The sequence below is a fragment of the Panicum virgatum genome, chromosome 9K, assembly GCF_016808335.1.
Source record: "Panicum virgatum strain AP13 chromosome 9K, P.virgatum_v5, whole genome shotgun sequence".
Classification (NCBI taxonomy): domain Eukaryota; kingdom Viridiplantae; phylum Streptophyta; class Magnoliopsida; order Poales; family Poaceae; genus Panicum; species Panicum virgatum.
In genome coordinates, this window is record NC_053144.1 from 51829789 (window position 1) to 51857657 (window position 27869).

General features: G+C 51.5%; 2 protein-coding genes, 1 long non-coding RNA gene and 1 pseudogene across 3 annotated transcripts; all 4 read right to left on the reverse strand.

Moving 5' to 3' along the window:
- Nucleotides 1-214: 214 nt before the first annotated feature.
- Nucleotides 215-9719, reverse strand: LOC120652124. The gene is made up of 4 exons (XR_005666462.1): nt 9193-9719; nt 8596-8835; nt 404-1641; nt 215-308 (listed from the first exon to the last, which is right to left on the reverse strand). It is a non-coding gene; the product is annotated as an uncharacterized LOC120652124 (long non-coding RNA).
- A 678-nt stretch (nt 9720-10397) lies between these two features.
- LOC120652125 (glucan endo-1,3-beta-glucosidase 5-like) lies at nt 10398-12395 on the reverse strand. Its single transcript, XM_039929838.1, has one exon. The coding sequence runs from the start codon at nt 12177-12179 to the stop codon at nt 10665-10667; it is 1515 nt and encodes a 504-aa protein (XP_039785772.1). The 5' UTR covers nt 12180-12395; the 3' UTR covers nt 10398-10664.
- Nucleotides 12396-13129: 734 nt separating this feature from the next.
- LOC120652126 (pre-mRNA-processing factor 17-like) lies at nt 13130-16347 on the reverse strand. Its single transcript, XM_039929839.1, has 2 exons — nt 14540-16347; nt 13130-13538 (listed from the first exon to the last, which is right to left on the reverse strand). Exons 1-2 carry the CDS (start codon nt 16249-16251, stop codon nt 13532-13534), a joined length of 1719 nt encoding a protein of 572 aa, XP_039785773.1. The 5' UTR covers nt 16252-16347; the 3' UTR covers nt 13130-13531.
- An 856-nt stretch (nt 16348-17203) lies between these two features.
- On the reverse strand, nt 17204-27530 carry LOC120648782 (annotated as a pseudogene).
- Between the last annotated feature and the right edge of the window lie 339 nt (nt 27531-27869).

The following is a 27869-nucleotide window of genomic DNA, read 5'->3' on the forward strand; positions in this document are numbered from 1 at the left end:
AACAGTCATTAACAAATAATAAGCAGATGCATATTCACTTGCTACACAACTTCAATGATTAGAATTGCAGAAAAGAAAGGATCTATTACAATTTAACGGTACAGAATGAAAACACTTGCCAACCTAACAGTGCATGATCATTTTTTTTAAACTAAGTTTATGATTTAAGTTAATAATATCAGACAAAGAACATGGAAGTAAGGGTTAGAAAGGACCTCAGGAAATTGCAGTGGGTGGTCGCCTGCGTTTATAGATCAAAATCATCCACATCATTCATGCACATGTACGTTTCCCATACACTCTCTAAACTGCAGAAAATATTTTTCAAAAAAAAAAGAAAGAATCAGCTGAAAGGTACGTTGAAAATAGATATGGATAGAGAGATAAAGGAAACCGCACTCACATTCCTTCGAAACCAGTATACAACATTAAATACCAAATCATTTCTGCTATTTCAGTTCCGAGGCGGATCGTAGTTAGCAGCTCATACTCATCAAGTTTTTTGGCTTGCTGAACTCCCTTTATCTCATCACCTGTGGTTGAGCAATCCTCCCCGTTGCAGTTCAGTAACTTAGCAGGCCTGGGAGGCTTCTTCTTGGAATTATCAAGAGCGTGCTCAAAATAGTGTCTCAAGAACATTGCCATTTATTCGAGTGTGTCATCAAATACTACCTCATTGAACAACAATTTTTCTGAAGCATTCTGTACATTATAGGTGCTAACTTTTTGCTTTGAGTTCTGCTTACTAGAACTGCTGGATTGTTGTGTTGAATGTTGCACTCTAAGGTGTTTAGGCTTGAAAGTGTAGACTTTGTTCAGCTCAACATCTCTTGTGACAACTTTCTGCCAATTACTATTTGAGAATCTGCGCAACAAATTCTTAAATGGCATATCCCTATGTTTGTCATCAACTCATCATCATCATCCATCATCTTGCAACACCTATGAATGTCACCAATCAGATGCGCACGTCTCAAAGGTGCAGCAAATGCCAAATGATTTAAAAGGTACTTCCGAAACCGTTTCATGGTTGAAGGTTTTTCCAGCACATTCTTGGAGTTGGAGATGGTTACTAGTAGGAATTTTTTTAGTTGCTCAAAGTAAGGTGGCATAACTCCTTTCTTGCTGAAATGAGGGATCATCTGCCTGAAGAAGTGCTGAAGGTCCAGCAATGCCCCCTTCGGGTGTATGCTCCAAAGGTTTGATTCTAATGACAAATCCATCACCATTCTTCACCTCGGTATCATTAAGATTAAACTTTCCAAACCAGCTCTTGCCAGCCAAATGAGCACGGAGAATATAAGCAAATCCAGCCCTCCACAATTGAGAACCAACTTTCGTTAGCTTAAAAACTTGATCATTACAGCCATATACTTCTTCAGGCTCTATGAATATATTGTCATTCAGTATATCAATCAATCTTTGGTGCCTGTGTAACATGAATTATTCAGGACTAATTATTGATTACATCATATTATAGAAAAAGGATTATGCCTGGTGATCCAATCTATAGTAACAACTGAATACCTTCTTGGCATTTCATGAAACATCAACATTAAAGGCTGGCATAAAGAATCATGTACACAAGGTACAATCACCTTAATAAACTTCCCAACCACATCTTTCAAACGAGACTCAAGCCTGCAGAAGGAATTCAGCTTGTAGTTGTTACATATGCTCAGTTTACTCAAAAAATGTACTAATTGTAGTCAAATGAGGAGCTACCAGAACATTTCGATGTTCGCTAACATTCTGTTTTCACTAACAGTTACTGATGCTCACGAATTAACATTATTATGTTTTGTTCTGGTTTTTTAAGATGATTGTAGGAGAGAATAATGGCTTGTTACTCCAAACTTTGGAAGGGTGGGATATAAAGATCCTATACATGGGCCTCTATACATGGGCCTCTATACATGGGCTCACATATACACCAACACTCCCCCGCAGTCTGAACTACCGGTGCAGCGGTGTTCAAGACTGGACAACAAGAAAACCAACACCCCCCCGCGCAATCTGAACTACCGGTGCAGCGGTGTTCAAGACTAGACAAGAAGAGAATACAAAGAGAGTACAAAGGGCAAATACTCCTCTGCAGCCACAACTAGCCACCGGCTACGTTGAGGCTGGAGCGAAACTCCGAGAAGGTCGAGGAGGGCAGTCCCTTGGTGAAGATGTCAGCAAACTGGGAGGTAGTCGGTACATGGAGTACCCGAACATCGCCGATGACGACTCTGTCGCGCACGAAGTGTAGGTCGATCTCCACATGCTTCGTCCGCTGATGCTGGATGGGGTTGGTGGAGAGGTACACGGCGCTGACGTTGTCGCAGTAGACGAGCGTGCTCTTGGCGAGCGGGCTGTGGAGCTCCGCCAAGAGCTGTTGGAGCCAGGACGCCTCCGCCACGCCGTTAGCGACAGCCCGGTACTCCGCCTCAGCACTGGACCGGGAGACAACCGGTGTCGGTGTCCTGACCCAGCAGTCCGGATCCCAACTAGTAATGCTGCGTGTTTCCTCGTCCCAGATGTTGATGCAAGAGGCAACACAGTAACGCACGGGTTTATCCTGGTTCCGGCCGCGGGGGCTGTACATCCAGCAAGGGGGTGTGCGAGGGCACTGTATTATCTTGCACCGGAGGTGCCTGCAGTAGGGGGTACAGGCGAGGCGAGAGAGGGAGGGAAGCTCCTAGATCTCTGCTAGAGGAGAAGTCGATTGAGGCGAATGCCAATATCGGGTGCTCAGGGGTGCTAAGTGTTGCCTTCTGTCGAGTGGGTCTGGTCGCGCGATGTCAATGATGACTTATGTGACCATCCCCCTTAAAGGAAGCCCGCCTCCTCCTTTTATAGTCACAAGGAGGGACGGTGTACATGCACAGGGGGTCGTGGAAGTCGTCGTTTTTCCCCGAATCGCAGGGGTGCAGTGGTTGAACACTGTAGAAAGTATACTGTGGGGCATGGCGTCGGGCGTGGCAGTCGTCCTGGGTATCGTCCTTGGTCTTGCGGAGATCGCGCCAGCGTCCTGCCAGCCCCAGCAGGCGGCGTGGTCATCGCTGTAGGGTGTACAGTCTTCCAAACGTGGCGTGGTGACGTTCCGTGGGCCCTGCAGGTCAGGGTCTTGCGTATATATGTGTGCACCAGCGGCGATGAGGCACGTGGCGGTCCCGGACCCCCTGGACGGAGTGCTGACGTGTGCATTAAGGAAGTCCGGGAGTCTCACGGAGATCCCGGACCCCTCGAGTGGGGAGGTCCCTGACCTCCGGCTGTTAGTGCTAAGCGTCCGTCCTTGAGGGGCATGTGGCGACACCGGACCCCTTCCTGAGCAGGGGGCGGGTCCAGGGCCATACGTGTGGTGAGGTGGAGTCCGGACAACCGGAGTTGGCAGACGTTTGTCCTTTACATCGACGGGAGGCCTCGAGCGAGGAGGAGATGATTTGCGCTGCTCGAGAGTAGGTTCGCTTCCCTCAAGCGAGGCGGGGATGTCTTGCCCGCTCGAGGGTAGGTTCGCTACCCTCGAGCGAGACGGAGACGCGGGGCGCAGTCGAGGGTCTTGATGGGAGCCCTCGAGCGAGACGGAGATCACCCCGCGAGTCCGAGGGGGGTGCGAATGGGCCGCATGCTGGGCTTCTTTGAATCCTTTCCTTTCTTCCAGATTTGGAAGGAGGCCGTGGGCCTTTGTGGGCTCAGTCGCCTAATATGTATTTGCGTTTTTAGGGTGATCTTAGTACCCCGATTAGGGTGTCCCTAATCTTGGTACCCGACAACCGGCTGCCGCTTGAACGACCAGGATATAAGGTTGCCGCCCAGGAATACGGCGTAGCTGGAAGTGGAGCGGCGAGTGTTCGTGCAGCCAGTCCAGTCAGCGTCGGTGTAGACCACCAGCTCAGAGGTGGGAGAGCGGTGAAGAACCAAGCCGAAGCCAACAGTGCCACAGACGTAGCGGAGGAGACGCTTCAGTGCAGCAAGGTGAGACTCCCAGGGGATCATGCATGTGAAGACAGACCTGCTGAACGGCATAGGTGAGATCCGGCCGGGTGAAGGTCAGGTACTGCAAGGCACCGGCAAGGCTCCGGTAGGCAGTAGGATCAGCCACGAAATCACCCAAATTAGCAGACAGCTTCGCTTGAGTATCGACAGGAGTAGAGTATGGCTTGCAATCAGTCATCCCAGCCCGCTCCAGAATGTCGAGGGCATACTGCCGCTGGTGAAGGAACAGGCCAGACGGGCGAGTCTCAACTGTAACGTCCAAGAAGTGGTGGAGCTGACCAAGATCCTTCATACCAAACTCCTGTTACAGATAGGAGATGACGCGCTCAAGCAACTGCTGACTGGAGGCTGTGAGCACAATATCATCAACATAGAGCAGCAGGTAGGCAGTCTCATCCCCACGGCGGTAGATGAATAGAGAAGTGTCAGCCTTGGCCTCGGTGAATCCCAAAGTCAGCAAGAACGTGGCGAATCGAGAGTACCAAGCCCAAGGATCCTGCTTCAGACTATAGAGGGACTTGTTGAGGCGGCAAACCATATCCGGACGACTCGAGTCCACAAATCCCGCTAGCTGAGAGCAGTACACTGTCTCTGACAGAGTGCCGTGAAGAAAGGCATTCTTCACATCCAGCTGGTGCACAGGCCAGGAGTGAGAGAGCGCAAGCGAGAGGACCGTGCGCACCATAGCGGGCTTCACCACTGGACTGAAGGTCTCATCATAGTCCACACCAGACCGCTGAGTGAAACCCCGGAGAACCCAGCGAGCCTTGTAGCGCAACAGTGTGACGTCAGCCCAATGCTTGTGCGTCCAGGTCCATTTACTGGTGACCACATTGCAACCAGACGGACGTGGCACGAGGTCCCACGTTTGGTTGGCAAGGAGAGCCGCGTACTCCTCTTCCATCGTGCGACGCCAGTGAGGATTCGCCAGGGCGTCGCGGACAGAGGAGGGTACCGGAGAGACCCGCAGCTCGCCCTCTGTGGCGGAGAGAGTCGCGGCCTGAGATGCCATCCGTCGAGTCACCATTGGATGGATATGCCGAGGATCCCGATGGACGTCTGGCGGGTGGTACATCTCCGGCTCGACTCGAGAGCGAGTCGGCGGAGGCGGAGGCTGCGGCGGCTCCGGTGTAGATGGCAGCGGCGACGACTCCGGTGTAGACGTCGGAGGAGCCTCCGGAGCTAGAGTCGAAGCCGGCGCCGAACGACGCCGGTACACCTGCACCGGCTGAGCGTACCGCGCAGATGCAGGGGAAGGCACCGGGGCCGCGCATGGGGCAGCAGGAGACACCGGGTCCGCGCGCGGCATGATTGGAGGTCCGGGAGCCGCGCGTGGCGCGACTACGGGCACCAGGACCGCGCGTGGCGCAGCAGGGATCACCGGAAGCGGTGCCGGTATGCCGGGAAAACCTGCAGGGAAAGGATCGACAGGTAAAGGTGGCTGAACCACCGGGTCAGTCGAAAACAGGGACTCCAGCTCGGGGTCAGGAGAAGGTGTGGAGGAGGTGGAGTAGGGGAAATCCGACTCGTCAAAGATGACGTGTCGGGAGATCAGGACGCGACGAGAGGTGAGGTCAAAACATCGGTACCCCTTGTGGTCAAGGGAGTAACCAAGGAACACACACCGAGTCGAGCGGGGCTCCAGCTTGTGAGGAGCAGTGGTGGAGGTGTTAGGGTAATACGCACACCCGAAGACCCGAAGGTGGTCGTAGCGAGGAGGGGTACTGATGAGAGCGTGGTGTGGAGTGGGAGCAGGAGAGGCAGTGGACGGAAGATGGTTGAGCAAGTAGGTGGCGGTGTGGAGGCTCTCAGCCCAGAAGCACGGGGGCAGAGAGGCCTGGATCAGAAGGGTGCGCACGACGTCATTCGTCGTGCGAATCATCCGCTCAGCCTTGCCGTTCTGAGGAGAGGTATATGGACAAGACATACACATCTGAACACTCCGAGAGAGGAAGAAGGAACGGGAGGTGGAGTTATCGAACTCCCGCCCGTTGTCACACTGGATAGCCTTAACGGTGAGGCCGAACTGAGTGGACACCCAGGCAAAGAAGTGGAGGAGGGTGGGGAAGGTCTCAGACTTAGCGCGCAAAGAAAAAGTCCAAGAGTAGTGTGAGAAGTCATCAACCACCACCAGATAGTATTTGTAGCTAGAGAGGCTGAGAACAGGAGAGGTCCACAGGTCACAGTGAACAAGGTCAAAAGCATGTGTCGCATGCGAAGAAGAAGAAGAAAAAGGGAGCCGAACATGACGACCGAGCTGGCACGCATGGCAGGGGGGCTCAGCAGGAGCCCTAGTACCAGGAACATCGGTACTACGACTGAGCTGAGCCAGAACGTCGCGGCCAGGGTGACCAAGACAGCGGTGCCAGGTGGTGGAAGACGGCGTCGCGGCAAAAGCGGCAGACCAAGACGGCCAGGGTGAAGAAGAAGGCGAGAGTGGTGCAGCGGAAGAAGGCAGGCGAAGGGTGTAAAGGGGCCCTGTGCTGTCACACCGGAGTAGCGGACGCCGGGAGGCCGAATCCTTTAGAGTGAGGCTAGAAGAATCAAACTCGATAGAACAAGAATTGTCAGCTGTAAACTGACGAATGGAAAGAAGGTTATGAACCATCTGAGAAGCAACAAGGACATTGGGAAGACGAAAAGAGCCAGGAGCAGAACCCACGGCGGTGACAGGAAGACAAGACCCGTCACCAACCATGATAGAAGAAGGACAAGAGGGGTGTGGGGGTCAGACAGAAGAGAGGATACCGGCATGTGGGGTGGTATGGAAGGAGGCACACGAGTCGGCGATCCACTCGGTGCTGACCGGCGGCGTCAGCCCCATGGCGCTGAGGGACTGCGCCAGTGCGGCCTGGTCCCACCCCTAGGCAAGGTCGGCTGCTGGCTGGGTGGAGCGGGAGGGGTCCAGAATGGCGCGAACAGGGGAGCAGCGGTGGCGAGCATGGCCGCCGGCTGGGGCTGAGGACGAGGGGCCCCCCTGACCCTGAAACGGCCACATCGGGATGCGCCCTGGCCATGGGGCGCTGAAGGATGGCCAGGGCGTTCCTCCAGGGCCAAGAGCAGGAGTGGGAGCCGGAGTCGTGTCCAGAGTGCCCCGAGCACCACCACCACATCCCCTCCACCGACGATGCCCTCGGCCTCCCCCACCCCCGGTCTGGCCGGTGAGAGGAGCACCAAGGAGGGGGTCGGGTGAGGACGAAGCACCGTGCTCGGTGAAGGGGACGGCAGCGGCGGCGCCCTGGGGAAGCCACGCGCCGGGGACGGCGTCCTGCGCGGCGCGCGTGGCGGCAAGGGAGGCAGCGGCAAACGCGGAGTCCCTGGGCGCGACGTCCTGCGGGGCGTACGCGACGGCGAGGGAGGCGGCGGCCCGCACGGCCTGCGCGGCGTGCACGGCGGGCGCGACAGCCTGCGCGTGCACGGCGTGCGCGGCGGCGGCCAGGTCTGCGCCGGCTGCGGTGCCCAGGGCCGGCCAGCCCGCAGCAGCAGCGGCGGCGGGCCTGGGCCACGCGGCGCCTGCAGCGGCCGCGGAGCGCTCGCGCTCCCAGAGGAGGGCAGCAGCGCGAACCCGCTCCTGGGCCGCCGCGGCCTCAAACTCGACGGCGAGGAGGGCCGCGGCGAGAGCGGCGTCGGTCGTCGTCGGCCAGGGAGGAGGAGGAGCGTCGGCGACGACGACGGCGGCGGCGACGGCGGTCGCGGCGGCCTCGGCGCTCCCCCCAGCAGCCACAACCACGGCGCCCGCGGCGTCCACGGCGCCCGCGGCGGCCATTGGAGGAGGCGGCGGCCCGTGGGGATCTGGGGAGGGCGGACCAGGGGGTGGAGGCCCATTGGGCGCCGGACCACGAGGGAGTGGCCCATCCTCCACTCCAGTAGGAGCCGCTGCGTCCGCTCCAGACAGGACGACCGGGACACCCGCAGCAGCCGCAGGCGCGTCGGGGAGAGTGGAGATGGCGACCAGGGCGGCGGCGCGGCCCCCTACCACCGGAGTTCCGGCCCCGGCCGCCCGACCCGCGCCTGCCGCGCCAGCAGCACCCGCGCGCCCGCTGGTGGCGGCGTTCGCGGGCGGCAGGCGCCAGACGGCAGCGGATCCGGGGCGGCGGATCCGGCGGCCCCCAGGCCCCTGCCGGCGGCGGCGGCCCCGTCTTGCTCGGGATCGAGCAGGACCAGAGAGGCGGCGGGCCTAATAGGCCGAGCGGAAGGCCATGGCGCCGGCGCAGAGAGAGGGGAAGGAAGGGAAGAGAGGGAGGGGAAGGAGGAGAGGGGAGGAGGAGGGGCCGGCAGCGGGCGGCGGCGGGCTGGAGGGTGGAGAGAGGAGAGAGAGGAACCCTAGGCTAATGATATCATGTAGGAGAGAATAATGGATTGTATTCCTCCAAACCCTGGAATGGTGGGATATAAAGATCTTATACATGGGCCCCTATACATGGGCTCACATATACACCAACAATGATATAAATGGAAATGACACTCATCAAAAGAAGAAAATGAAAATCTGCGTAGTCAATCAAAATAGAGAAATGTTCATTTATTAAGAACAAATAACTTGCACTAACCAGATTTCATGCAACCCTACTACTGTGTTGTAACATAATAAATTCAAGTCAGAAACTTAGGCACCTGCGGTAATTGTTACACAATGTCATAGCTAGTCTGAGATTTGTTTTTTTCCAAATGCCTGTAGAATATATCCATCACGAATGCATTTCTTTCCTTCATGCTTTTTATTTGCTCTTCATAAAAACGCTTGAGCTCTCCAGTCTCAATGAACTCTTCAAGAAATTTGTAGAATCGACCAGCAATTGTTTCATCAGTGTTCTTCGTAACACAATCAGACCATTTCGTAGAGGATGTTCCAGCCTGCACAGTTATAAAGTCAATTCGCCACATAAGAGAAGGCACAGTAAATTAAAAAACAGTTCTTCAGACACTTGATCGTGGTATTTTGATGAACTATAAAATTTCAGGATTGTACCAAGGTCTCCCCATCACCCTTATAGCCTGCAAAATCTAATGTCTTTGGCTTAACAACAAATCCTTGTCAACTTGTGCATGTAGCTGAAGAAGAAAGACAACAGAAATAACAATTGGCATTTGTTGTGTGAAATTTTGAGGACACTTGGTGACTTGGGTGAAAATGGTGCAAGTTGCTGTTTCAAGATAAAGGCCAGCATTATAGCCTTTTCAATGGAAAAAAGGGTGCATCGACCCACCCACCTCTTCATGGGTTGTAGAAGGGATTCCCGTCGCAGACTTGACTCTGTGTTTCTTCCCTCTCTTGCGGCGACGCTTCGGCCTTTGCGCCGTAACGACATCCGGTTCCTTCCCCTTGTGGTCCCGCGGCAGCGCAGTGGTAGCAATGTAGATCTACGTCGAAACATCAAAAGGGGGGAAATCAAGAGGCGATTTTGGAACGGAAGAAATCGCAAGGCAAATCACCTCTGTCCTTTGAGGTGGATCTTGACGCCACGACTAAGTCGTCGCCCGTCTTGGCATCCGAGTCCGAGGTAGCGGGGACGACGGCGGCGGCGCAGTGTTCCACCGTAAGAAACGATGGGATTCCGTAGTAGACGAGAGAGACGAGGATGAGGAGTAGCTTCCTCCCTCTTCCCATGGTGGCGGCAGCGCCGACGCCGAGCCGTCGCTACGGAGACGAAGCGATCAGGAGGCTGCGGCGGCGATCGGGGAGGTGTAGCAATCGGATGGTGTCAGGGCAACGCGATTTGGACGCCGTGCGTCACTGTCATGAACTCGTTATCCTCTGACAATTTCAGGCTTGACATTCTCCCCATCCATGTCCAAGTCAATGGCCATAAACATATCCTCTGTTTCTTGAGGAACTTGCCCGCGGATTCTTTTTTTTTTCTTTTTTTTTGGCGCCAAAGCAAAGTCATGTCGATGTTTAAGTGCGACTGCAGACCTCACAGGCCCTAACATCTCGTACATCGTCCTAAAAAATGGATCTCGTGCAGCTATTGCTTAAGAAAAATAATTGCAGTAAACGTTTATGGTTTTGGTTCACGGATCATGAAGTAATCTCCTGTGAATGATATATATTTCGTGCAGAGTCCGATGACGAACCATAGAAGATTCAGACATCACAGATATTTCAGCTTGGCATTGTTGTCGCCTGTCACCTGTGCTGACTTATAAACCAGTGTCAGGTGGAATATGACTTTTACTAATGTCATTTCACTAGGAGTCGTCACGTGTTCTGTATACAAAAGCAATGGCAGACCTTTCTGGCTGAGCTGCTGCATCTGAATCAGGCATGTGTATGTCCTTTGTGGACAATCAACTTTCTCAATTTGGGTCTGATTGGTCTTGTAAACTGAATAGGAAGTAAAAAGTAGCACCACTGGCACAGAATCAGTAGTGTAATTCGATATCCAAGAAGAAGCATCAACAGAGGACACGACATATCCACATATTCCGACCAACCAAATTTTGCATATAAACATCTCTGTCGACTGTCGTGTATGCGTATGTACATCAGAAAGAATAGTCCAGCTTCGACAATTCCTCCAATTGAGTCTGATGATACAGTAAATAAATTAAATAATCCCTTTGCCAGTAACAGAAGCTACCCTTGGCCAATAATCTTACCACCTTTAATGTCCTTTAGTTAGTATAAGAAAAATGAACGGAAATAATTGGCGCGCTCTAGTTTATTTCTAGCCGTTGCAGTCTCACCACGCGGTCACCACACCAAGGCTGGCCAAGCCGATGAGCATTAGCACGGCTCTCCACGAGGAGGAAGCCACAGCCACCTGCCTGCCGGCGGCCGACTTGCCGGTGAGCTCGTGGCGGCCGGTGTCGATCATGATCTTGAACCTGCAGGTCCCCTGGGACGGGTCGGTGGTGACGATGGTGGAGAGGTTGTTGAAGCTGCAGGCGCCCTTCTGCTGGTTGGCCGCCTGGAAGAACTGGTTGAAGGCGTAGGAGACGTTGGCGCGCGCGTCGAGGTTGCCGCAGGAGGAGCCGGCGCCGAGGCTGGTGCAGTCGGAGTACTGGCAGGCGTACTGGACGGCGCCGGCGACGGCCGGGTCGGAGGCGCTGGCGTCCGGGCGGAGCACGCACCACTGCTTGGAGAGGTATCGGACGCCCCTGGCCGGCACGATGGGGTGGCCGCCGGCGAGGCTGAGGCGGTACTTGGGCGAGCCGTCGTAGTTGAAGACGCCCCAGTGGCGCTCGAAGTTGCCCGGGTCGACGCTCTTGTTGTCCTCGTCGAGCAGCGCGAAGACGTAGACGTCGGGCATCCGCGGGCGGCGCGGGGTGCCCTTGCCGGCGATGATGCGGTCGAAGAGGCCCTGGTTGAAGCGCTGCGCGTTGGCGGCGTTTGCGTTCCTGTCGCCGTCGGTGGGCCAGCCGATCTCGCCGACGACGACGGGGATGGCCCCGAGGCCGTGCTTCTCGAGCGCGGCGATGAGGGTGTCGTAGTTGGCGTCGAAGACGTTAGTGTAGAGCACGGCGCCGTCCTGCACGGAGGCCTGGGACGGCGGCGCGCCGGGGGAGGGGAAGAAGGCGTAGTCGACGGGGAAGTTGGAGTCGGCGTAGAGGGAGAGGAAGGGGTAGATGTTGATGGTGAAGACGCCGCCGTTGTCGAGGAGGAAGCGGACGAGGCTGAGCATGAGGCCGGCGATGTCCGGGCGGAAGTCGCCGGAGGAGGGCTTGCCGTCGGGGGACTCGTAGACGTCGGCGTTGAGGGGGACGGTGACGTGGACCTGGCGGGCGAGGCCGGCCTTGACGAGCGCGGCCTGGACGTTCTGGACGGCGGGCAGCGTGGCGGCCTCGAAGCGGCCCTTGTAGGACTTGAGGAAGGGCTCGTTGCCGATGGCGACGTAGCGGATGTCGACGCCGTACTTGGAGACGTAGGTGGAGACGTTCTGGAGCACCCACTGCTCGGCGGCGGTGACGCTGGCGGCGACGGCGGCGAGCAGATCGTTGGGGAGGCCGAGCATGACCTGGATGCCCGAGTGGCCCAGCGCCCGGAGCGCGGGGGCGTCGGCCTCGAAGAGCTTGACCTTGTCGAAGCCGTTGTCCCGGAGGAGGCGGACGGTGATGTCCCCCGGCAGCGGGTGCAGCGCGCGGGTGCCCCAGTTGGCCGCAAGCGTCTGCACGGGCCGCGCCCGGAACACCACCGGGTACGCCGCCGCCACCCACACCACCACCGCCAGCGCGCGCAGCGCCGCGCACGAGCCCATTTTATTTGGAGTTGCACCGTACCGTACCGGTGATGTGTGTTGTGTGTGTGTTGATATATGCAGGTCAGGTCAGGTCAGGTGTGAACTGATGATGGCCGCGAACGAAGAAGATATAGGGCCGGTCGGTCGGTCGGTCCAGGGGAGGAAGAGAGCAGCAGGATCAAGTCAGGACTCAGGAGGTGGTGAGATGAGATGGGAGAGTGGAAAAGGTTGGCAGGAAGCAAGATGTGGAGTTTATTGCAGGGAGAAGGGAAAGCATATGCAAATGGTGTTGTGTTGGAGGACTGAAATCGATGATGGGTCTGGAGGACAAGGAAAAGAAGGGATCAGATGCCCAAATGGACAACGGGTCATGGTGTGTGCGTGGCATCAAGATATACAAGATTCACCTTGGAAGCTAGGAAAGCGAGGGAATCCCTTTTTTGCTTGGCTTCGGATAGATAGGATCCCGGGAGAGACAAGACCGGTGGGATCGCGTGGTGCCATTGCGGCTTGGACAACAACGGTGCAGGGCAGGAGCAGCTTCCGTTTTGTCTTGTTTCTGGCCCATGTGTAGCATGGCCCAACACAGAGTTGTGTTTCTGGACAAGAAGAGGCTAGCCATCCAAGCCAATCAATAGTAGCTTTTTTTTTTATCCCTCCTAGGTAAGGCACACCGTTTTCTGATGCCAGTCGACAGTCAAGGTTCTTAGTGTTGGTTGATAGCGACCGCAAAATTGCTTGCCGGATAGAATCGATTTTAGACCCACACTACTGGACTCTCAACCAGATTAAAACCAGCCCACTTTGTACGCATATAGATAAAAAGAGAAGGCTAACCAATCCCACCCAGCCCAGCCCGCTTGATTCCAAGATACACTATAACCGGCGAATGCATCTCTCCATGTTGCAAATTAAGTCTGATGACTTCACTTCAAAATTCAAACTAAGCAATGGAACACTATTTCAAATCTACCAAGTCTATTCAGTCCAAAGCATTTTATGAACACAGCACAAGAAACTGCGCAAGCAAGAGGGGGACACCACCCCAAGTGTATTAATACTCTTTAGTATACAAGCCTGCTTCTCAGCTCAGGGACTACAAAAAAGTAGGATTCAACAAGATGAACGGAAACTGAAAACAACACAAGTTACTGGCGGCCAAGGTACAGTTCAAAAAATCGAGTTGCTGCCACATGTATGATACATCACATCCTTGCAAGGGCAAAAAGAACTAGCCGGTGGCTGAAATGTGTGGCATTTCTTTTTTTTTGCTCCATCCCACATGTCAACTTACAGTATACCATGAAGATTAGCCCTTGAGGATTGCACTGTTGTGAACTTCGAGCATCTCAAGCGGTCCCTGTCCCAGCTCAATCCCTTCAAGCAGTAAAACAGAATTTGTCAGTACCTTTAGTAAAGAGAAGACAACAACGGGAAATACAAAATCTATGCTGACAGGAACAATAGAAATGTTTCAAGACAAAAGGCAATTTCTTTTGGAAAGCTTGTCATGAGCTTATTAGTCTCCACACTCATGCGTGAGCAAAGTCATTTTAGCACCCTCTTGTATCGCATGTGACAAATTCAAATGTTACATTGTTAATGGCAAAAAACTCTAAACATGAACTGATTTACTGAAATAAAATATAAGACATACATGTTTCTACGAGGATCAATTGGTTTATTACAGGCTGAAGGAAGTTTCTACAATAGTACAATACAATAGCTATGACAAACCAAAGTTCTAGGAGCAAGCAACTAAACAGCACTAGCTCCATTTCATTTATCCCATCATCAGGCACAGCATGGGACTTTATGAAATGGTTAATCATCATCACCATGCACCATCAACAACATGAAACTTAAGATAACCTCGTGTCTTAACACTTAAGTAGCAATCGGGTGGACAGTCAACACAGCTATTCGCAAGAAGGGAGACAAAAAAAAATCTACAGTAAAAAAACAAATTGGTCCAAGATTTGCAAGCAAACCAGTCTGTTTGTATCTTGCTTCTCTATATGAAGTGCATGTGTCTATAATTACTAACTACAACCACTATAATACTAAACAAATTGAAACCAGTGAAAATCTGGTACAACAAAAATTGAAAGTGTACTGCTAGGTGCTAGAAAGAAGCTGTAGTCCATAACAAAATATGGATGCGCTCTAGTTATTAAAACATAAAAAAATTCAAAGGGACACTTTTGCAAGTGGTGTTTTCAACTTTTCATTAGTAATCTTTCTCTAAGTGTGTTGCAATACTGTGGATTTCGATAAGTACTAAATAGAACAATCCTAGTTGACAGCTGCCAAAATGCAAAGCAATTAAAGCTGTGATAACAAATAAAAGTGGATGCATGTCTATGTTGTCAACTTACCAGTATTTAATTACACCATCCCATCCGCATGTCGCAACCTTGCTAGTTTCCAACGGATGCCACTCGCATCCAATGCAAACCCCATTGTGGCACTTCAATGTCTTAAACCTCCTGCAGCTTTTCCAATCCCAGAACCAGCAACTACCTTCACCATCACCTGACATCACAAATCTCCCATCAGGTGAGAAGTTCACCTGACAAGCATAACCTGCTACAATGTGGCCAGCAAATTGCTTCTTCTTATTGAGCTGGAACCTCTCCTTGGTGCTGTATATCAGTATTTGATTGTCCAAGCTCTGTGCTGCCAGCCAGTTGGAGTTTGGGTGCAGGGCAATTGATGGCATTGAGTGCATGTGCGCCTCACTTATATACTTGATCACCACAGGGATGCCAAACTCCCAGACACGAAGAGATTTGTCATCACTTGACGTCACAAACCTCCTGTTGTTATCGACAAAAGTTATGGTGTTCACAGCCCCTAAATGCTGATCATACTCTTGCGTGATCTGCCCTGATTTCATATCCCATTGCACAATCTTCTTGTCGCTCATTCCAGCAAGGAGAATATGCTGTTTATCCTCATCAGGATTCAGCTTCACAACATATGGGACCTTCCCAGTTGAGAAGGTCGAGATCACCTGCCCTGTCTCAGTATCCCAGTACTGTATATTCCTGTCATACCCAGCACTCAAGAATTTGGTCCCATCATTGGAGAAGGATATATCCCTTACGGCCTTTGAGTGACCCATATATGTGCGCATACATGTCCGCGACCCGAGCACGTCCCAGATCTTAATCTTACAATCCATACTCGCAGATAGTAGCAGATGCCCATACTTGGGGAAGAATCTGATGGCTGAAACCCCCTTGGTGTGCCCAACCCACTCATACACACACCTCTTGGGAATGTAGCAGTGGTCGTTGGTGGCCTTGGCATCCTTGGGCGGCGTGATCCAGGACCGTCCCTGGTAGTCTCTCTCCTCCTTCCCGTGGAAGGTGCTCTTGACCACGACCTCTGCCCTCTCGCCCTTCCCTTCGCCGCGAGCCTCCTTCTCGGCCTTCTTGGCTGCGTGGGCCTCGGCATACTGCTTCTGCTCCTCGGTGAGCTCAGCGGGCGGCGCTTCCTTCTTGCCCGCCCAGGGGCTCTGCTTGTTGTGGAGGATCCACTCCTCGGATGCGGGGTTTTTGGCCTCGGGGGGCAGCGTCTCGTCCTGGTTGTCCGCCTTGGCCAGGAGGCGGCGGCGCTTGTGCTCGGAGGGGGCGAGGTTGTAGACGGTGTCGGGCTCGGGCGCCTGCGGCTGCGCGTCGCCAACGATGTGGAGGCCGGAGGGATCGGCGGCGTAGCCGAACCTGTGGAAGGTGTTGTACTGCTCGTCGAAGAGGAAGGGCAGCACCGCGGCGTCCTCGACGTGGCCGAGCTTGTGGTTGCGGTTGCCGGAGGCGGAGGAGATGGGGGCGTGGGGGTGCTGGGGCCCGACGATGGGCGCCCAGAGCTGGTCGGCGGTGGGGTTGAAGGCGACGAGATGGAGCGAGGGGTCGAGCGGGCGGGAGGCGGAGGCGGCGGCGGAGAGCGCGAGCGCGGTGTCGTCGACGGCGGGGGCGGCGGACTTGGAGGGGAGGCGGAGCGGGGAGGAGTCCGGCGAGGAAGCGGCCGCCGACTCCTCCGGCGAGGAGGCGTCGTCCGGCGCGTACGAGGACTGGAGGAGATCCATGGTGGGGGATCTAGGGTTAGGGTTTCTGCGGGAGCTGGGAGATTTTGTATTTGGATTGTTGACGGCGAGCCGCCGACCAGCCGCGACTCCTCGCGAAGACGAGAGGAGAGCGAGTTGGGCCGCTCCGAAGTGGGCTGACTTATTCCAAAAAAAAAGTGGGCTGACTTGGACATCGCCAACAAGAGAGAGACCCCCGCAATTCTGTAGCGCGCGCTAGCTGTCGCAGACACTGCGCGCACCAAAGCTTGCTGGCACACGGCCCATGATGACGTAGCTTCACCTATTTCTATTTATTGGCCAGTTCCTTTCTTTTATTTTTCTTTCATTCCCTCTCGAGCGATGTCCAACCGAGAGAAAGCTGACGTTTATAGATTCGCGGTAAATAAATATAGTTCGAAAAAAGATTGTCCAAATCAAATTTCAAGATCCTCAAAACTAAACAACACTTAGTTCTGTTTAAATTATAGTATATTTTTTGAACATTTTTATTTGCCTCGGAACAAAACTTTTGGTTTTTGGTAGGGACAATGCCTAAATTCAGTATTCTAAGTTGGCGAAGCCTCATACACCGATAGGAGGTTGAGGGTTCCGTCTATTTTTTACTAAACACTTTTCGTGGCTGAATAAATATTTTATTTTTATTTGTAATATTTTCTCTATGGAATATTTTATTTTGTTCGAGAACAATTTCTATTTCTAAGGGTGGAACAACCTTTATAAGAAAATTCTTCTAGCTGCACCATTAAATTGTTTTAGCTAAAAAGCTTATCTAATATATTCGAGTGTGATCTAATTTTAAAGAACTTATTATTATAAATAATACAATGATGTACGAGAATTTAACCTAAACAAGTAATTTGTTGAGAGACGGCTCTCTCTCTCTAGACTGTACCTGCTAAGGTGCTAATCGTACTTTACTTTTTCGTTTCTCAGTTCTTTGTTGACAAAGCTTTCAAGGATACAACTCGATGATAGATCGGACACCGAGAACAGGTATAATTTTGTAGTCCTTAAATCCAGCCTCAACGAAAATCTTCTTCCACTCTTGCTCATCGCGCTCAACCCCATTGATATTCATGATTAAGAGGTCATACAAAACTTGTGTCTCTACGTGCTTGACGTCTGACGACCCAGATCTGACCACCATATCTATCACTACGGGGCACACGGCAAAGCCCTTAAAACCGACGGCAAAAGATTTGCCGTGTGCCGCACACGGCAAAGAGCACACGACAAACAGCCGTGTGCTTTTTTTTCGGGCACACAGCAAAACCTTTACCGTGTGTGTCTGTTGACACTCGGCAAATTTTTGGGGATGATGTGGACGGCCATGTTTGCCGTGTGCTAACCCGACCCGGCACACGGCAAAGGCTGGATGTTTGCCGTGTGTCAGGGTTTTTGCACACGGTAAACAATGGTCCAAATAGTGTTTTCTGGACTTCTTAGCCGTGTGTCATGGTAAATGCACACGACAAAGAGGCCCAATTCGATTTGTTTTTTTTGTCGGTTACGTATATGGTACCCCAAATATTACAAGCATTTCATATATATCATAATAAGCATTTAATGTATCCAAAGAAGCATCGCAGGCATTTGATATTATCCAAAAATGCATAGATGCAAACAAAGTCTAGTATCGTTCATCGACAACCACAAGTAGTACATACAAGTTCATAAAATAGTCCATACAAATTCATGTCCGTACTAATCAAATCCATAGAACTCACGGAGCCGATGGCGGCGGCGGCGGCGGCCATGTAGGCGTCTGCGACCAAGCTTGCTGCGGTGGTGGCAGGTGCTGCTGCTGCTGCTGAAGCCAAGCCACCCATTGAGACGGTGGCCACACAACCTACTGAGGCTGCTGCACCGGAGGCGAGAAGTCAGGATTGACTGGGGCATCATTGGATGCCGCCGACTGATTCTGTACATAAGCGAATATATATATATTGCATGTGTTACATAAGAATTGAGTTACCATAAGAATGAAATACAAGTATTAGCCTAAGTTATAAGTCATTGTAGATGTATCATAAGGCATTATTTCTAAACCATTCTAGATTAATACTAAGTCACTAAGACGAATGAAACTCAATAGGAGTCAAAGCCACTTACGGTAGGAGGAGTTTCTGCCCGACGAACCAGTGGAGCCGGAGGGAATTGTGGAGGCGAAACACCCATCGCCGAGCCCAGGCTTTGCATAAATGTTAGAGCTTGATCCAATTTTGCCTGGATGTCGTCTCGCTCGGCCCTCCACCTCTCCTCTGCCGCCTCCTATTGTGCTTGGAAGGCTGCTTCCATCTGGGCCTAAAGGATTTGATCCCAGGGTTAGAATTCAAAGCAAACGTATGTAAAAATGGAGGAACGACGGATGAAACAAAATTAACCTTGACAGCCTCAATCTGAGCCTGTGTAGTGTCTGGCCGTGGGCGTATGGCCGGACTTGAGCTAGTACTCCTGGCTCGAATCTGCGAGAGAGTGGGAGTAATCGTCGTGTCGACTAAGCTGTCGCCAAACCAGTACCGTCCATGCTTCTTGCCTCCTCCCGCCCTCATGACGACTTCTCCATCAATGGGCTCATTGATCGCATCAAACTTCGGCCCATGAACTTTTTGTGTCATCGAGGTGTACCCGCTGAGGTAGCTGTGGACACTTGCGTTGTTGTACGCTTCGGGTGGATCCTGCGGGTTGAAGGTGACATCGGACGTCGCCTTCCCTTTGTGGGCCAAACAGTATGCCTGGACATGGGTGCAAGACACACTACCATGTGACGCCGACTGCGAAAAAGGAAGATGATTAGAAATTATGCAGAATTGAGCATAAGAATAAAGAAATTAATTCACTTACATATCTAGCCGCATACGCCTTGAGGTTACGGTTGCCCTGATGGTGCGATGCACCTGGCATCATCAAACGCCGCTGCCGGGTAGCTTCGTGCATCTCCATCCACTCTTGCGAGCACCACCGGTCTACTATCATTTCCCAGCATGGATAATCATTGACAATCCACCACGGAGGCACCTGCACATCATCAAGTTATGACATGTAAGAAGAACAAATGAAGTATAGTTGATTTAAGTAAGATTGAGTATTTACCCACAAGTACTGTTCCCGGGTGAGTCTGAGGTCTCTCGCAGGTCCTTTGTAGATCCTCACCTTTTCGATCTTAGCCTTGTAGTCGATGACGGCCTGGATGCGCGCCTCGTAAAGCATATCCGCCACCAGTTTGTAACATGCTTTGCTCGCCACCTGTATCGCCGTGGGCATCATTCCCTCCTCGCATCTGTAGAAATCCTGCAAAAAAAAGTGAACAAAGTCATTATTTCAAAAATGTCTAATGAATATGATTTATTCGTAAATGTAGTGCCATGAAGACTTACCCATAGTTCGCTCAACACCCGGTGCGCCTTGTTGTCGAATACCCTGCCTTCCTCATCTGGTGCATCCGGTTTGGCGATGTAGTGCTCCCACGAAGACGCCGGCTGACGTACCCCAACAATATCCATGGTGTCTGGGTAGTGTCGCTTGCAGAGCAGTCCCAGGATGCCATTGGCCATGCGGTTGTGAGCAACACCTGGAACAACTATCACAAAGTTTCTGCGCAAGTTATTGAGAGATAATATTAGTGTCAATTCTGATTTTGAATGTATCAAAAGGAAACGTATTGAAATCTTCTAAACTTACTTACCAGTTCCGTCAGGTCGGAGGACCGGTCGGTGCTCTAGAGGTATCGGACGATCCGGGAGCCTCGAGGGGCCTCGCTGCCAGACGGCAGGTACGCCCAAGTCCTCCTCCTCCTCCTCGTGCTCCTGCTTCTGGTTCTGGTCCTGGTCCTCCTCCTCCTCCTCAACACCGGCCTCCTCCTCCTCCTCCACAAGAGAAGCCCCTCTCTTGCTCCTCCTCCCAGCCCTCCTCCCTGCAGCCGTGCCGGAGCCCTCAGCGGCGTCGTGCGTCGACGAACTCGCTCCACTCCTCCGACTTCTCCTGCCAGTCCATCGAGTCCTCTGGGAGGACTCACCTGCGTCGGTAGATCTGCCGCCCAACAGGTCCGTGAGTGACCTCATCAGACCTCTGCCGCGCCCCGCCATCGCCGAACAATTTTCTGAAATTAAAATGAGTAAATCAATCAGTAGATGTCATTAAAAAGTAGCACAATTAGCATTTAAAGTAAGTACAATTACTAAAATGATAAAAAAATAGTACAACAAAATAAATTAGTACAATTCTTACATGTATTAGAAATAGTCATCATGATGTGGATTAGCCGGATCATATGTCTCATCATCGCTATCACGTGTGTCGATATAATCACCGTCGTCGATCTCCATAGGAGGAACGCTGTCATCATCACTGTCATTGTCTAAGCGTAATCGCTCTAGTAATTCTAAGTCCTTGACATTGTGAACCTCATCCCCTACATCGTCGTTATCAATTTTTTCATTGTCCAGTTCCATTCCCATCGCTTCGGTTAAGTCTATTTGAAAAGTCCCTTCTAGCCCATCTTCTTGAAAGAACTCACCGGCATATGTGTTTGGGTCTATGTTGTAATCTTCATTGTTCGAGACAGGTAATTTACCATGTGGCGATACCTTGTACACAACATCCCAACCCTTGAGACGATTGTCGGTTTGGCACGGATATGAGAGATAATAACACTAGTACAAATGTGCTTTTCTATGACGATTTGATAGTGATGTTTCTGCAATTCGTCATTGAACATTATTTTTAATGACAAAATTTATTACTTCATCACAGATGACGAGTGACGCAGCCAACCCGCTTGAAAATAATGACGATTGCAGAGCACGTGGGGTCGTGCCATGCTGGCAGCTGACGTGGCGTCACTCGTCATCTGTGATGAAATTAATGACGATTTGCATCAGTCATAAAAGGAAATCAGTTCCATGAGGAATAACCTGTTCGTCACTGAAAAAAATAGTTCTATGATGAATTTGGTCGATTCGTCACGAAAAATCAAATGTGACACTCCCACAGTGACGATTTCAAATTCGTCATTAATTCGTCACAAAACACTTTCTGTGACAAAAACGGTGTTATCCATGACGAAAATTGTTTGTCATAGAAAAGAGATTATGTACTAGTGTAAACTTGCGTGGCTTGTTGAGCCACAATATAGACATCGTCTCCTAGATACACAAACGCTTGTTGAACTTCAACAAGCCAAAGATTCGGAGTCCGTCTCACAGCATGAGGATCAAACCAATGGCATTTGAATATGACAGGTTTCAGAGGTTTCGACCCATGAAACGTGAGTTCGTATATTTCTTCGATTCTTCCACAGTACTCGAGCCCATCGTCTCCTGGCGTAAACACTCTGGAATTTGTGGTCCTTCGGTTCGGCCGACTCTGCTCGTGCCTTGTTGTGTGGAAGCGATATTCATTCACGTCATAAGCTCCAAATGACTTGATCCTATAGGCACAACCATTGGCAATCTGACGCAACTCGGCACTAACTGAGGAATCAGTTTGGGCCTGCAAGTTCAAGCAGGCCAAATTATTTACACTTACGAGCAACTTGTAATTTCATACTACGAAAGAGCCACGACATAGACATTACCTTCTGTTTGAACAAAGAAATAAAATCAGACCTTCCATTTCCCGCAGCCTGTCTAAGAAGGGTCTCAGCTTCCTGCAGGGTAGGTGTCCTTAATCGATGCCAGAATTGCACATGAAATTCCCTGTGAAAGAGAAACGAACGGGTTGGATTGAAGCCATCTGTTGAGGGGTATAACGAAGATAGGCCAACAAATGTAAGGTGCAGCCGACATTCCATATGGATTGAAGCCATCTATTGCTAGGGCAACACACACATTACGAGCTTCATCTGCTTTGACTCGATGAATCCCATCAAAGTGGGTCCATGATTCAGCATCGGATGGATGTACAAGCTTATCAGGATTGTATCGAGTTCCCATTTTGTGCCATGTCATCTGTTTCGCGGACTCCTCGGTCATGAATAGCCGTTGGATCCTCGGTATGGGGAAGGTATCGTAGGACTTTCATGGGGACCGCGAGCTGCCTCTTCTGACCATCACTAGTCTCTACCTCTACGAACCTAGAGGATTCACACTTTGGACAATACTTTGCTTCTGCATGTTCTTTCCTAAACAAGATGCATCCCTTGGGACATGCATGTATCTGCTCATACGGCATCTTCAATGCACGAAGAAGTTTATGTGCCTCATACATGCTCTTTGGAAGAATGTGACCTTCCGGAAGCAGAGTGCCAATAACTGTCAGCATAACATCAAAAGCATCTCGACTCAGGGTAAACTGGACTTCACGACCATCAGGCGCGCAATGGCATACAGTTGTGAAACCTTGGTATGCCCATGAAGGGGTTCTTATGCTACAGCCAACATGTCATAGTACGCCTTCGCGGTTGGCTCTGGGTCCTCCTCGCTACGTTCTCCCTCGAAGTGTGCTTCATGAAAGTCATCTAACATATCTCCTACCCTAGCATCAGCATCATGATCTTCAATGCGTTGCCTAACGACCTCGTTTCTCATACGATTGCCTTCACCATGGTAGGTCCACCGGGTATAGTCTCTCGTAAATCCATAATTGCAAAGATGTTGTGTCATGACTTCCCGTGTCTGTCGACGCGTGTTTCCACATTTGGTGCAGGGACACCAAGTGCCTGAGCCTCCTTTAACCTTTGAAAATGCTCGATCCAAGAAAGTCTCGGTCTTCTGAATCCATTCCAAGGTCAAGTCCACCCTTGTTTCCAACCGGAGTACATTCACGTACAATCGTCCATACTCTATCATATCGACGAGTAATATAATATACAAGATAATGTTTGCATCTACACAATGTCCAAACTTTCTACTAGGTTAAGATAGGTCCTAATCCCACCCGAAGATGCGTAGCTTGAGTCGATTTCCATGCTCTACTCCGATCCGGGACAGAATTTCGGCAGTATTTCGCCGCTGTTCTCCAAATACACGTCCCGGAAGGGATATTGTGTTTTAGAAGAACAACGGCGAAATGATGTCGATACTCTATCTCGAATGAGAGTAGACCATGAAAACTAACCCCATCTACGCATCCTCGGGCTGTCCAAAAAATGTGGACAATTCGAAATAGATACGGTCGTACATATGCAAAGTTCTGCATATTTCCATCCATATCTATTTCAAACGGGAGACGCCTAACTAGGTTACGTGATATACGATCATGCTGTATGAAAAGCAAAGTTTTGTATGCCTCACCTTGCTATACGTCCTGCAAACTGAGGTGGCGGTGCTCAGTCCTGCAAAAAAAGAATAACATGTGTGAAATTATAATCAATGATTTGTTACTATTGGTCATCCCAACAAAAAGCGCCGAACTAGTGTTGTATGCCTCAGATATATTTCGTTTCATTTGATCTTGAACTTGCAACATAATAAATCATGTGAAAAAAAGAGGATCATGATATACATGAAACCATGTGACACAACCAGTCCAACCATCATATCAACACAAACGAGAGTTGTTTTGGGCATGGATGTGTCATATGGTTTGATAACAATCATGAGAAGCAAGACTACACGACACAATTAATCTAGCCACAAGCTCAAGATCATCATATGTTACCCAGTCCAAATCTAGGTAACAATTTATATCATCACGAGCAATGAGCTTATGTAATCTACTACGAACATGAGACGGCGCGAGGGCCCTTGTCAATGTCCTCACCTAGGGCTCGACGACGGTCTAAGCGGTGATGCGGGTGTCGGTGCAGAACGATCGTGACATAGGTCGACGACGTCGTGCGGCTTAATGAACGGGTCGAGAATGGTGCAATGCCCTCTCCTGATAAAAGCAACAAAATTGTGTCAATTTTCTTGATTTCACGCATTTAATCATGTCAAATATTAATTGTACAATTTCCACTAAAACAATAAGTAAATGAACATTTATTCTAGAGCACCTAGCACATGAGAGCTAAAGTCCTGACTTCAATTCCACTATCCAAAATTCACTACAAGTGCGTATCTAGCACATGAGAACTCCTATTCTATAGCACACAACATCAAGAAAATGAACCACGGGGTCCCTTGTGCATGTCCTCACCTAGGGCTGGCAGCGGCGTGGCAAGCACGGGCGGCACCGGCGCCGGGGCGAGCGCAGCGGCCTCGCGAGCTTAGGGCGTAGGCACGAAAGCAGGAGGTGGCATGGCGGGCACTGGCGCCGGGGAGCTTGGTGAGCGGTGACCGTGGCCGCACCGAGCGGCGACCGGGGGCGCGACGTGCGTGGCCGCGCCAAGCATGGCCGCGGTGACCGCTGAGCCTGGGCGCGGCGACTGGCGGCGAGGGCGCCGGCGTCGGGGTGGCGAGGAAAGGTGAGGCCCAGCTCGGCGCGACCATGGCGGGCCGAGCGCGAGCGCGAGCGGGGCGGCGGTGGCGGCGGCGGCGCGTGCGTGGCGGCGGCGATGGTCGGCATCGGGGTGGCGAGCGCCGGCGAGGCCGAGCGCGGGCGCGAGCGTGGCAGGCCAAGTGCGGGTGCGAGCCTGGCGGCGGCGGCGGCGGTGTGGCGGCGGCGGCGTGCAGGCTCGCGTGGCGGCGGCGGCGGGGGCGGCGCGCGCGTGCCGGCGGAGAGGGCGTCGGCGTCGGGGTGGCGAGCAAAGGCAAGGCTGAGCGCGGGCGCGAGCGTGGCGGCGGCGGCGTGCGGGGGTGGCGTGGCGGTGGCGGCGTGCGGGGGTGGAGCGTGAGTGTGTGTGTGTGGAGTGTTAGAGTGAGAGTGATGAGCTGCCGCCGGCCGTTGAAAGGGGATACGGGGCGGGTCTTTGCCGTGGGTGCCGATCTGGCCCACGGCAAAGACGTCAGCTTTGCCGTGTGCCACCCCGATCCGGCACATGGCAAAGGCATGTGTCCCAAGCTAGGGCACACAGCAAAGCCTCATTTTATTTTTTTTGCTTCAAAATTTTTGTTTAATTAGTGTTTCAAATATTGTTTAATTAGTGTTTCAACTAGTGTAGTCAATAAGTAATAATTTAAAAAATATATCGTTCATTTCGTGCAAGAATAAATATTTCTTGTTTCATTATCACGTGCGAATTGAATGTACTATTTCATGCTATTTGAATCCGATATGTACCAACTGAATCACCATTACGTGTTTAACTAAAATTTGTTCACAACACTATAAATATCACAAAAAAAATCACTCAACCTTTTCTGTTCTATGATTGCACTGAAAAAATCATTATTTCATGCAGTTACACCTCCATTGCAATGTATATCACATGTTATTATTTAATGGGGGAAATATAAAAAAAAATAACAAATGAATCTGAAAAATAATGAAATTTTGGCATGTACAAAGATTCTAAGATTGTGTATTGCATGTACAAAATTTTTTGAAGTCAACACCCAATTCGACTATCATTTTCACTTCAAATATCAACATCTCATTCTCAACTCTATAGATCTTCTTTGAAGATACTTCGATTTATAAGGAGTACAAGTGATAACTTGTGCTAAACATTTTCAAATTTTTTCCATAGCCTCCACTTATAAAATCATGATACCATAACAAATCTTATATTTTTCAGAGTAAGTTTACCTTTTATAGAATTTTAAAACGGTTGGGCCACATAGTTCATGGGATGGCTCATGAGCAAATTTTTCAAATTTTGCATCAATTTTTTAGATAAGGGCTCACATGGGACTTCATGATGTTAACATCATTTTTTGCTTCATTATTACTTTATTTAGAATTATTGCAGTTCAAAATTTACTTATTCTCTAATATTCCTTTACATCAAATAACAATGTTAAATATAGCAAAATGACCGAGAAAAATACCAAAACCTAGTATAGAGTCCCACATACAATATAAACATAAGCAAAAAAGTTTCAAAGGCAGAATTAATTTTTTTTAAACAAATTTGCCGTGTGCCAGAAATAAACACACGGCAAAGACCACATTTTGCCGTGTGCCCTTCGTAGCACATGGCAAAGAAGACATTTTGCTGTGTGTTTTTTTTGCCGTGTGTTGTAAATCATGGCACACGACAAACATCCTGCACTACCGTGTGTCCACTGCTTTGTCGTGTGTCTTCTTTGTGGCACACGGCAAACATGACCTTTGCCGTGTGCCGGTAAGTTTGCCGTGTGTCCCTCTCATGGCACACGGCAAATATGCTCTTTGCCGTGTGCCCGAGATAGTGCACACGGCAAAGATTCTGGCACACGGGAAACTACGAGTTTCCGGTAGTGTATGATTATTAGCTTTCCTCCTGCGTCCCGTGGTGGTATAGCTTGCCCGCAGTTCTTCAGTATCTTGACACACTCATCGTCGCCCCAATCGTGCAGAATCCACTGAAAAAAAAAACAATGGGTTATAGCTTGTTTGCAGTTCTTCAGTATCTCGATCACGATTAGTAATGTGCATCCGGAGTGAGACGTACGTACCTTGAGGAACGCAGCGTTCGCCGGCGGAATGCTCTCAAACATGTCGCCGGCAACGTACCGCACGTCGGCACCGGAGGGGGGCTTTGGCGACAACCTGGGGGAGATCCAGCACGGTGCACTTGAGATCCGGGAACGCCGCCGCTACGGTGGCGGCGGCTCCGCCGGGCCGCCGGCGACATCGACGAGGGAGGCCAGCCCACGGAAGACCTCGCCGCACTCCCTGAGGACGATCGGCATGAGGAAGGCGGTGTCCGAGGCCATGGCGTCGTCGAACCGGAACCGGCTGGCGTCGCGCTCCGCCCTCTCTCAGACCGTCTGGCCGCCGTACGCCAGGGCGAACGGGGACAGACCGGCCGGCTGCTGCTGCTGGTGGTGGTCCTCCTTCTGCCGGAACCACGCGCGCATGCCCCTGCTGACCGGGGATTCCCGGCAAGGCCCGAGCAGGACCTGCACGGTCAGGAACGGAGGAGGCAGCTGGCCCTGGCCCCCCGCCGTGGAGCTCGTGTCCCTGACGAGGAGGTGGGAGGCTGCCGTCAGCTTGTAGACCGCGGCGTCGTCGTGCCTGTGCCCGGCGTCTGCCACCGGCACCGCCGCCTCGCCGCCGCCGGGCTGGTGGACGGTGAAGATGCCCGAGACGGTGAGCGCGCGCATGACGCGGAGCCTGCGCGGGCTGACCCCGGCCTCGGCGAGTATCCGCGGCAGCGTGGCGGCGCCGCCGAGGCGGTGCACGGCGTCGGCGACGTGGAGGTCCAAGGCGACCGCGAGCGCGGCAGACTTGAAGAAGCCGAGGGACTGGTGCCAGAGCTGAAGCTCCGCCTGGAGCAGCTCCTGGCTGCTGTACTCGGCGAGCAACGCCATTGTTGCGCCGCGCCGCGCCGGTCGATCGATCGATCTGGAGTTGGTGATGATGGCTAATTCTTCCTTGTTCAGGGGTCGGGCTTTGGGTGGATTGCTAGGAGCCGTACACGCACCGGGTGCTTATTGTAGACTTGCATTGCATGGCAGGGTGAGAATACACAATACACAGTCGTGCAAATAGTCAAACGATGATAGCAGCCGGTGCCCAGTCGACTTTGAAAATTAAGAAGGAACGTAGTGTAATCAATCTGCAGCTAGGTTGGATGGTCGCATCGCACTCTGCAGCTATACTTAGGCCTTGTTCAGTTGCAAAAAAATTTTCGAATCAATCTTCCTAAC